General features: G+C 40.8%; 1 protein-coding gene across 1 annotated transcript in view; it reads right to left on the bottom strand.

The window, feature by feature from the left end:
• Positions 1-11,992, bottom strand: part of LOC146785484 (butyrophilin subfamily 1 member A1-like) — a 149,687-nt gene extending 137,695 nt beyond the window's left edge. The window contains exon 1 of the mRNA XM_085634564.1: positions 11,706-11,992. Within this exon, the coding sequence (XP_085490690.1) occupies positions 11,706-11,777 (72 nt within the window). The 5' untranslated portion in view covers positions 11,778-11,992. The remainder of the gene's footprint in view (positions 1-11,705) is intronic.
• Between the last annotated feature and the right edge of the window lie 331 nt (positions 11,993-12,323).

The following is a 12,323-nucleotide window of genomic DNA, read 5'->3' as shown; positions in this document are numbered from 1 at the left end:
TTGAAGAAAACAGTGAAACCCGAGGTATGGGATTTCACAGGAGAAGATATGGGATTGATGAAAAGAGTAGACCCTGTGAAAATAACCGTAAAGGAAGGAGTAAGCTACCCGAATTGTCCCCAGTATAAATTGACACCAGAAATAATTGCAGGAGTGACGCCTGTAATAGACAAGATGATGGAACAGGGAATTTTGAGAGAAGTAATGAGTAGTCCATGTAATTCACGATCATGGGTTTGAAGAAGCCTAACGGAACTTTTAGGTTAGTACAAGATTTGAGAAAAGTGAATAAAATTGTTGTACCCTGCTGTCCCATTGTACCGAACCCTTCGGTAATCCTATATCAGATTCCCCTTGATGCGGAATGGTACACAGTCATCGACCTGTGTCATGCTTTCTTTTCTATCCCATTGCACCCCGATAGCCAACACATTTTTGCGTTCCGGTTCGGCGAACATACTTTGGCATGGGGCCGTATCTCACAGGGGTATACAGAAAGTCCATCGACATGAAGATTTGAAAATGCCCGAAAGTTCAGTACTCGTGCAATACATCGATGACTTATTGGTGGCATCAAAGTCGCGAGAGGCATGTGTGGTGGACACAGTTGCATTGTTGAATCATTTGGTGGCTGAAGGACTTAAGGTTTCCCCATCAAAATTACAGTTTTGTAAGAAGGATATACAATACTTAGGTCATAAGATTGAGAAAGGCCTGAGGAAAGTGACTGCAGACAGGATCAGGATAATAAAAGGAATGACAGCACCAATGACTCAGAGAGAAGTGAGAATGTTTCTTGGAATGGTGGGATATTGTCGCCAGTGGATCAGCAACTTTTCGCTGATTGCAAAACCTTGGTACGCTTGACAAAAAGTGATGTGAAAGACCCCCTTGAACTAAATAAAGAGGAGATGAAGGATTTTAGACAACTGAGAGACAGCTTGTGTGAAGCACCAGCTCTTGGAATGCCTGATTACGAAAAGGAATTCGAGCTATATTGTAGCGAGTGAGATGGATGTGCAATCTCTGTGTTAGTACAAAGGCATGGAAAATTAAGACGACCGGTTGCATACTTTTCAGCTGTACTAGATCCTGTAGCCGTAGCTTTGCCTGGTTGTTTGAAAGCAGTGGCTGCTACCTGTAAGAGTTTGGAGCAGAGTGAAGGAATTGTGATGGGATATCCTGTGAGAGGGTTCGTTCCCCATGATGTTGCAATCCTTTTGACAAGAAGCCGCACACAATTTATGATGCATAGTCGTCTAACTAAATATGAGAAGGTCATTCTGGGTGCTACAAATGTGAGCCTTGTGAGGTTCCTTAATGTAAATCCTTCAACATGCTACCTTGTGCTGTGAATGTGGAAGTGAAGGATGACGTGGATCATGATTTTTTGGAAGTGCTTGATTTTTGCACTAAGCCGCGTCTGGACATAAAAAACGTGCCTCTGAAAGAAAGTGATTATGTGATATTTTTTGGATGGGTCATGTCTGAGAACTGAAGAGGGAATTCTGAGTGCTGCATATGCAGTATGTACTCTGGCGGCTGTGTTGGAAACGTCTTGCCTGAAAGGAGTAAAATCAGCTCAGGTTGCTGAATTGTTTGCATTGACCTGAGCATGCAAGTTGGGAAAGAATCTGCGAGTTACTGTGGTTACCGATAGTCAGTATGGGTTTGGAGTGGTGCATGATTTTGGACAGATTTGGCCTCAAAGAGGGTTCTTGACGTCGAGTGGAACTCCGATCAGAAATGCTGAAGTGGTTGGAAAATTGCTTGAGGCGATGCAGCTGCCTAAGCAAATTGCAGTTGTAAAAAGTGCAGCCCATTCCAAGGGTACAGACTATGTGTCAGCAGGTAACGAATTTGCGAATGACATAGCGCAGTATTGTGCGCGGAACCAAAACTCCTTGAATCGGAACCGGGAAAAGGAAATGAACTCAAGTCCCTTGCTTTTTACTAACACTGTGAGTACCTGGGATGAGGTGAGGCAGTTACAGGAAGAGGCAGGAGAGGAGGAAAAGAAACCGTGGATAAAATCAGGATGTGCACCACGCGAGGTAGATAAGGTTTGGGTTTATCGTGATGGAAGACCAGTAATGCCTGATAGCATGATCTCTATCATGGCACGGATGTACCATGGACAGGCACATATAGGTAGGGATGCCAAGATTAGACTTTTCAAAACAGACCTGTTATTACGCCAAGTTCCGGCTTGTAGCTTAGAGCCTGTGTCAAAGATGCCTTATATGTCAGCAATACAATCCAGGAAGAAAAACAGTAGTGAGTTTGGGAACTATAGGACAGGAGGGAGGTCCTTTCACCAGAATGCAGATTGATTTCATTGAAATGTCCCCATGTAATCGGCTAAGATATGTCCTATTAGTTGTCTGCCTGTTTTCACGTTGGGTGGAAGCTTACCCAACTAGAAGGAGCGATGGAGTTACTGTAGCGAAACTCCTATTGAGAGAGTTCATTCCTAGATTTGGTTTCCCAGTAACGATTGAATCAGATAGAGGAAAGCATTTTCAGAACTAAATTATAAAATTGATTTGTGAAGCATTTAATGTACAACAGAAACTACATTGCGCCTATCGCCCAGAGGCTTCTGGAGTAGTGGAACAAATGAATGGCACCATTGAAAAGAGATTGGGAAAAATGTGTTTGGCCACAGGTCTAAAATGGCCAGATGTCTTGCCTCTGGTGCTCATGACATTAGGTCGATTCCTGATAGGAACACTGGCCTGAGCCCCCATGAAATTAATATGGGTAGAGCAATGAGACATGTTTTTATTCCTGTCAACAAACTACTGCCTATATCTGATGACTTTGTTTTGGATTATTGCAAGGGGTTGGCGGATTCCGTTCATTCTGTGTTTCATCAGGTTGGACCAGATGCAACCACCCTTGAGAAGAAGCCAGCTCATGATTTGAGTCCTGGAGACTGGGTGCGAATCAAAGTGCATAGAAGGAGAAATTGTCCGGTGCCACGCTGGGGGAAACCACGTCAAGTGATTCTGACCACGACGACTGCTGTGAAGTGTGCCAAGGTAAAGAATTGGATTCATGCTAGTCAAACTCTTCGAATACCTGGTCCTATAAATCGACCTGAGGAAGAATATTTGGAAGAGTCTGATACCAGTTCAGAATCAGAGGGAACAAGAACAAGACAAACTCCAAGAACGGGGGAAGCGGAGTTGAGCCAAGTTGCAGAGCCGGAGAACATACCACAGAAGAGACGACTGGAAATTTCTGAAAACTAGCTCCGAATCAGAGACTGAACAGGTGGGAATACAGGGAAGGATAAAAGAGAATATTGAAGAAACTGAGCAAGAAATTCTTGATAAAGAAGCACTAAGTGCAAGCACGAGAGAAATTCCGCCTGAAATCGTAGAAATAGAAGGTGAAGAATTAGATACAGAGAGTAAGGGTAAGATTATTGCGGACAACACCCATTAAGGTAGAAGAAGGGACAGTTAGTCAGCAGGAAGATTGCGTGGAAGAAACACGAGGAGGGGAAAAACGTAGCTAGTGAACATGAGGCCCTGAGAATAAAATCTAAAGAAAGTAAAAGTCAAACCGATACAGAATCTGAAGAAAGTGAAGGAGAAGGCCAAGGAGGACAAATCTGGAGGAAAAAGAGCTTGGAAAACAGAGCGAGGTGAGAAGGGGAATAGGTTGAAAAGACCGTCGAAAGAGGAAATTTGGCCTAATAAACTTAAAAGATTGAGATACCGACTAACGAGAGTAAAATCTCCTAACGCTGAACAAGTGAATGAAGTGTCTAGTCAAGAGAAGTCATAAGACACTGATCAGGCACACTTGAAAAGAGAGAAGAGGATAAAGAAACCCCACCAGAAGTACAAGTCACCAGAGTGGACGTATGTGGCACTTCCTGATATACAAGAGGAAGCAGACAGCCGAGGAAGAAGACAGCCAAAGAAGTCTAGGAGTGACTGTACCGGAAGTGGTTGAAGAAGAAGAAGATTTGGAAATCCTGAGAGTTATCTTATCTGATATCAGAGAAGAAACAGATGATCATGAAGTTCTGAACCAAGATTGTGTAAACAGAGACAAAGACGACCCATGCACGGATTGAAGTGACAAAGAAAGACGCAGAGAATTTAAAACACTGGACAAGACACGTAACTGAAAGAACCAAATAGGCACTCAAAGCCTTGGGTTTAGACAAAATTAAGTTGTGGATGAAAAGAGGCCAAGTCAAAAGAAACTGATCATTTCCGAAATAGTAGAAAACCTACATATGGGTTTCTCCGAAGATGGTGTAAAATGTGTTTTTGTTGTACAGGATTACTAATGCTTCTATGGATCATATTAGCAATAACGATTTTTTTTAAGGTGACATTTGAAAGGGTAGAAAACCACACTGAGAACAGGACTAATAGAGAAGAGGTTTATGATACTCATGTTACTAAACTGGTAGATATAACAGATTTCCATAAGGATAGGTCTATAAATGATTTTTCTAATAATGTTTTTTCAAAGTTGCTGTACGAATATGTGAGGACTATGGAAGTTAGAGATTGTTATGTTTGTATGCAGTTACCTTCATCGGTGTCAGAAGGTGTCACCTATCATCACCTTCCTTTGACATATGGGATAACTTGTAGTGTATTAGCAAGCTTGTTCTATAGAACAGGGAAATTAGAATATTATTATACTGATGTAGATAATGTTTTCTCACAGATACCTGTAGTCCCTGAACTAAATATGGTGATTCCTGGTAGAATTTTAGGTGAATTTTTCTTAGAAACTAGAGAATTAACTTTAGAAGAAGTGTTTAAGAATAATCTTACGTGTAGTTTGAGAAAATAAAAAACTTTCTTGAACATGGTAGAACACAGGTCTTCAAACTGTGGGGCGTGCACCCCTGGGGGGGCGTGAATGGGTTCCCAGGGGGGCACAAAGGCCTCTCCAAACACATGTAAATGAAAACGCCTGGAAGTGCAGCGATGTTTATTTGCTGCATTTCCAGGCTTTCTTCATTTACTCCGAAGCCCTCAGAGTGCCATGGGGCCAGAGGTCAGTGGGTGTGCTGCTTGGGGCTCGGCTGGGCAGTGTCTGGAGTCTTATTAAGACTCCAGCACTCCCGGTTTTTCACAGGTCTTTAAAGTTAAAAGACCATTTGCATACCTTTGGAAACTGGTTATGGAGGCAGTTTCTTTTTTCTTTTTCCAGTACCCCCTGGGCCCCGACTCTGCCTATTCCTCCTTACATTTGTATTTTAAATATACTGCTGTAGTGTGAAAATGCATTTCATGAAAAGGGTTATAAAAAAGGGTTGCCAATAGAAAAAATGCCAGCCATGTATGTTTAAAGAGCATGCAAAGACCTTCCTTTGACACTAAATAGGGTCTTAAATAAAAAAGTATGTATTCATTTGAAATTTTACTTTCTGTCTGTTCCTTTTATTTTCAGTCATGAAACATTCAGGCAGCCCTAGAACACATTTAAAAGCGCTTTATAGTTGCTTTTCGAAGTACACACAGATAAGTGCTGAAAATAGGGCTTTAGGTGACTTTTTATTTTTTTACCGTCTAACATCAAAATAATGAGCTGGCAACCCTAATTATAAGACTGGAAGTTTGTTGCAGGATCAGCACATTATTTATTTCCTTCACCCTCGATTCCCGGATTTAATTCCATAGTAGCAATAGTTTAACTTATATCTGAAACCCTACGCCCCATCAATAACATGCTGATTAGCTTCAAGTGTCTGGGAATTCGCCCTGCATTCAGACAACTCACTCTTCATTCTCACCCTTTACTTTCACACTCACAGCGCATAGTTATGGTTTTCCCACATAATCCATCATCTGCTGTATAATTTACAGATTGAAAAATGCAGCAACACTTTACCTCACAGTGGAAGACCCTTTCTAAAAGGTTGACTGGTCGCCTTTCTGTTGCTTATTCCTATATGTGGGTGTTAATGTGGTACTTATGAGGGGCAATAAAGGCCAGGACAATGTTAAAAAGTGTAAAAATAGCAAAATAGTGCAGTAATGCTATCACAAAATATGCAACATAATTTGCCTTTGCTTGCTGCAGAATTTAGTCAACCATGCTGCATAATTTGGTCTTCTCCTGCCGCATAATTCCAATGGCCCTGTTTATAGTGCTATGAGGTCCCAGCCTGTGCAAGAAAGCACTGAGAATATGTAAGTCATTATTTTAAAACAGTATTTACATACTCTAAGCTAGGCTGCTGCAACATGATGCAGTGATTGAGATAAAACAAGTTCTTACAAAACATACTTTTTAGTAATAAGTAATCAAACTGTATCAAATGCAGACATTTTTGTAAGTGTCTCAACTAGTCCAGATCCCAGCTGATAACTCCTTTACATTACATCTTAAAAAGAATAGATCTTTGCCACCATAAAGCTTTAAGCAGATCCACTGGAATTATTCAGCAGAAGAGGACAACATTATGCGGAAGGCTTGACTAAATTATGCAGCAAGGAAAGGTAAATTATGCGGCACAATGCGCCACATTTTGCAGTTAGCATTACTTAATTATTTTGTCATTTTAACTCACTGTAACGCTGTCAGGCGAAATATTTCACCTCATTAGTACCAGTGTAGCACCCAAATACAGCAGGAAGCAACTACAAGATTACCAGTCAATCTTTGCAAAGGGCCTTCCACTGCTCCGGAACACTTTGTCATGCTTTAAGTAACTTTTGCTCCGTTTGAGCTAGAATCAAGTTTTTTTTGTTGCAATCTGCAGATTATGTAGCAAATGCAGTACACTAATAATTATGTGAAAAGCGCTGCTGCAGAAACTCATAATTCCATGGTTTCTTTTTTAACTTTCTGTACTACCACCCACACTTAGATTTCAGGCGGAGGCATCTCAAAGTTAGTATTAACCATTCAGGGGCAGTTTTTATGTGAAAGCTGAGTCCATGGGGTAGCAGGTAGAAGGCCAGCAGGGTTGCATTCAGATGCAGAGCCCTAATCCTCTCGATCCTTGGGGCCTCACAGTAATGGTCTAGGAGACAGAGGAAAGGAGCGGGATTCATAGATATTGTCAAAGAGAAGGCCCAGAATAGGGAGCACTGTATGCAGGCTCATTTTTATGTTTACAAATGGCCAGAGACCGCTTCTTCAGCGAGATACCCCAAAGAAGGGGACAAAATAAGTGTTTTTGTTTTTTTTAAAGGGACATTCATTAGTGAAGCTGGTACTGCTACCAAGTGTGTAAGTGGCCACTGCTGGTTATCGTAAAGGAGCAGATGCAGCAGGACTGGGGCCCAGGGATTTGGGGGGCCCACTGCATCACAATTATGACTGTCGACCTTTAAAAAAGGGGGCATCAGAGCTTATTGTCCTTTCAAGCATTAGGACAGAGGTGATGATCCATCATGGAGGGGAAGACATAAAAAAGGCAAAGGAGATAGCCTGCTACTCAGGACTGCAGTTATCATTAGAGCAGCAGGTATAGTTGCATTGGGGTCAAAGAGTGTGAGGGTCTCACAACACCCCAATTATGGGGAGCAGTTTGTTTGGGATATCTGTTTTTGTTTGATGCTACTCAGGACTGCAGTTATCATTAGAGCAGCAGGTATAGTTGCATTGGAGTCAAAGAGTGTGAGGGGCTCACAACACCCCAATTATGGGGAGCAGTTTGTTTGGGATATCTGTTTTTGTTTGATGCATTTGCTGTTTTATAAGTCTCATATTTAGGGCAGTTCATAAGCTATAGAAAAAGTATTCCTGAAATCATCTCATATGCCCCGTTCCCTGCACGCAGCCATGTCCCTCCCGCTCCCCCAATCCTTGTCATAAAGTTTTGGAGGGGGGGCCTGACCTCAAAACATTTTGCTTAGCGGGGGCTCAGAGTAAAAAAGTTTGAAGACCTCTGTGGTAGAAGAAAGGAGAATTAAGATGCAAAGAAAGGTGTCTGGGGAAAAGATGGAAACAACATTTTGGGATGCTGAAAAGGAAAACCATTTAAAGGGAGAAACAAATCCTGCAATGGCTTTGGATTGGCCTCAGAGAGTGATATTGTGCATCAGTAGAGATAACACTGTTTATGATAATTATTTTGTAGGTGCAAGTGTACGTCATGATGTATATAAAATCATGGGAGAATGGGGATTTAAAGGAGGAAATGATCCGGTATCCCCTGGAAAATATTACATCTGTGGGAACAGGGCTTATTATAGGTTACCGGACCACTGGTATGGTACATGCTACCTAGGCCTGGTCTTCCCAAACATATTTCATGTGGGAAGGGGAGAGGACGGTTTGCACAAAATAGGTAGACAACTAACACGTAGAAGGAGGGAGAGTTGGTCAGAAATTGTAGGGGATATTTTTGGAGCACTGAAACCAGCCGTTGGAATATCTCAGATTGCACATAAAATTAGAAAATTGTCTACAGTTGTGGATCGCTTATCGACAAGCACAGCTGGAGGGTTCTTAATGGTAAATACCGAAATGGTTGCCATGAGAGCCATGATTATGAAAAATCGACTTGCCCTTGATATTATATTAGCCAAAGAGGGAGGAGTCTGTGGAATGCTGAAGGTACAACATTGCTGTACTTATATTCCTGACGAGAGCCAAAATTTAAAGAAATACATTAAGAATATAACCGATTTGCAGGAGGAAATTGTTCCATTGGAGGTAAAAAGTGTTTGGGAGAAGCTTGGTAAAGGTTTTTCTATTATAAAGGGTTTATTAACAAAATTAGGTAGTTCATTTGTAGGGAAAATACTAATACCAGTGACTTGTGTGATAATACTGATCTTAAGATTAGGGTGTGTATGTGTAAAAAGAAGAAAATTACAAAATAGAATAAAAAGAGAAATTGTGAAAAGAAAGGAGAAGGAAATAAGAGAAAGAGAAGTAGGAGATCTAGAACAAGAAGAATGGAAAGAGAGCATGTACAAGAAAACAAGAGAAGATGAGATGGGAGATACTATGATGTAACGTAACAAAATGTAAGGGAACTGAGTGATCATTTCCGCGAATTTTTTTTAAACATTTATTGGGATTTGTGGTGATGTTAAAAATCACTAAAGGGGGGATTGATGGAGCAGGTAAAGCAACATTTTGTATACCTCCTCTATCTTAGCATGAAATATTAATTACGTAATCATTCTAAATATTAACTTGTACTAATTGTGTGAAGTAGTATAAATAATCAGCAATTGCACCTTAATAAACACGAGATACACGTGAGACTAAACTGCCAATTGCATGGCAAATAATTAAATGATTAACTATGGTACGCAAACTAAATTTAGGATGTGTTGAAACAGAGAACTGCATGATTCATGTTGCTTTTGTGGTGGTTTGTGCTTCCAGTGCTGCAGAATGGTGAGTATTATTGCTTTAAATGTTGCTACAAGCAAGGAAAATTCTAAAATATATTGGGATTAGTGCGGGTTTAACATTAGAATCTTCATTTCTATATATTAATTACTGTTATGTTTGTTTTTGCTTAAGTTGGCATTCGGGCCTACTAGGCCGCAGTACTTAAAATGGAGTTTGGAAGTGGCCACCGTCATGTGAGCGCGATGTCTACTGGGCAGACTTGGACGGCTCTGAAGATCTCCAAGTGACCTCTGACGAGAAACGAAATGTTCCTTGTCTAGGATAGGAACATGGAGGATTGCCAAGATGAAGACTAGTGTGAATGACCGAGGGGACAATGAAAGACCTGAACAAAAAAGCTTACATGTTGTTACTTCGGAACTTTTGCCTGTGAAACTACCCAAAAGAATACAATTGAGAAATGTCATGCCCGGTCTCATGGGAAACAGGCAAACCTGGGAAAATTCAAGAGACTTACAAAATTCAGAGAATTTATCCAATCAGAAAACTTTCTACCCCTAAATTATTGCGCACTGTCCTAAAAGTAAGGAGGAAAAGAGTATAAAAGAAAGGGATTTAGAAGAGGGGGTGTCGGCTGCTGTTGGTGTGGAGGATTGATTTGCGGGGTTGTTGGTTCGATCGCCCGGTCCATTGGCTGAATCGTGGGGACTGCGTCGAGCTGTAGGAGATTTCTTGGCTTTTTCTGGGTTTCTTTTATGATAAAAGGACGATTCCATCTGAAGGGATTTTGATTATTGCTGTGGGCTGACGGGTTCTTCTGGAGGTGGTCGCCAATGTTCAAAATTTAGGTAAATATGAATGTTATGTAAAATTTATGGTAAAGATCAAGATTGGAAATTGCTCAATAGAAAATGTATTTGAACTGTAATCCTGGACATGCCGATACAGAGTGACCTAAATAGATATACTAAAATTTGATTAACATGAAACGAGTTTGTGATTCTTTAATAAGGTATTGAAAGTTAACCAAAGGTTCCGAAGCTTTAAATGTGTTTTAGCTGGTTCTAAATCACCATCAACCAATCCAACTAATTGGTCCATCGACAAAGTGGTGGAGTGCCTTGATGTCAAAGTTATGATTCTATAGGTACAGATGTATATAATGTAAAGGAATTATTCCCGACAGGTAACAAAGTACCCCTCCCCCCACCTGTCCAGCGCTATTTTCCCTCCTGTGTGCAGACTAGAGTGAGACGTATGAGTGTTGGTGTTATGGGCCCCACCAATGTATGAATGAGTTAGTGTGGTGACAAGTCTTTGCCATAGGGAGGATATGTAAATTTTCCCTTTTCCGCTGGAGCACCTGCTTCCCTCCAGATTCAGGAAGTAGCTCCTATTTATATTCCCTGAGCTAATATTTCACAAAACAAGCGGTTCTTCCTTCGGGCATAAATGATCTTTAAATGATCTTTTTTTGGCTGGTGAAGTGATCTTAAATTTACAAAGCGTGTAAAACTGCAATGCCATTAATTGCGAGAATAAAGTTCACTATTCTAACGTGCGCTTTCATTTCTTCAGAACAAAAGTATATTCTATTTGTATTTAAGCCTTAATGATATGCACCACATTGATGTCTATATCCACAGGGCACTTTGCAGTTGATACTCGGAGTATCCCAAAAGGACTTGCTTGCAGGCTAAAAGTCAAACAAGGATGTCGCACGCACATTTCTCCAAAACACAATCCTTCAGTTTTTGAGCACTTACATCTCCAACTATATTTATTCTTGCAGATAACAGGAGGGCTTCGTTTGGCCTACTCTATGGGGATGAAAGCACTTATTATGGAGATCGAATTCAATCTATAAGAAGCATTTGCAATGCAACAGGTATCCCATTTTCGAAACTTTGACCTATTGATATTGTAAATGACAATGTCTTTTATTATTGCAGGTTTTTCAAACATAAATAAAAGGCATTGTCATTTACAATGCCAATAGCTCAAAATCTCGCAAGTGAGAGACCTATTGCATTTGTAAATGCTTGTTTTAGGATTTGTGCACTGGTGAGCTCTCAGGATTCCTAGATCCATGTCCTAGTAAATCAGCCTATCAGATTTTCTGCTTTGCATTTTGGGAATCGAAGTTCTTTTTAATCCCACTACAAATGAAAACCTACACATTCCACCATGCAAAATAAACTCCTGCTCGTTGAGCTACTCACGTGTCTGCGGAACTTGAAAGCGGTGAAACAAGGCTTAATATTCCGTTTACGATCCCTATCAATTTGATGGGCAGCATACCCTTTTCCAGCCATTCTACGGCTCTCAGCAGAGATAGTAAGCGCTATACATACAATTCCTCATTCTCAAAAGATACACTGGACTAAATAGTTTCTTACCTTGTACCTGCGGGCTGCCGTTTCTCGGCAAGAGGCACAGTAAAGCTCCGTATCTTCTGTCCTGTTCGCCATGCTTTCAATCGTCCAGGCTACAGAAAGGGGGCGTTTGCTTATGGCAGTCAGAGCGCAGCCTAATCTATAAACAACGGATCATTTCTAATAGTACAGACAGGCATCTCATTCTAACGTCTGCGGAAGAATAACCCAAATCTGGTCAATTCAAGGAAAAAGTGGCGAACCAATGACCAGTTGAAGAAAGAATCTAGGAAAATGGGGAATAACAAGGAACAGTCACGAAAATGAGCAAACGAAAAAAGTCCTAAACAGACCGAGCCCGCGCAACAACGTTGATTGGCTAAAAAATAAAATAATAAAAACATAAACAACTTGAAATTCTTTTTTCAGTTTTGGATTGCACGAACATGGCCCAGGGCCACTGACAATGAACTAGAGAGTTTTACATGAGAACACACTGTCTTATGTTTATGTTAAGCATTTTTGCCGGAATCACATAATGATCAGAGGAAGATTTCGCACCTAGTCCCTATTTCTATATGGTGAGGAGTTCCATAGCTGCCAAGGTTTCGGATCCATATGTGTGACATTTCCATACTTTCA

Source organism: Triturus cristatus, chromosome 11 (genome assembly GCF_964204655.1).
Source record: "Triturus cristatus chromosome 11, aTriCri1.1, whole genome shotgun sequence".
NCBI lineage: Eukaryota > Metazoa > Chordata > Amphibia > Caudata > Salamandridae > Triturus > Triturus cristatus.
This window is presented reverse-complemented; position numbering and strand designations above follow the sequence as displayed.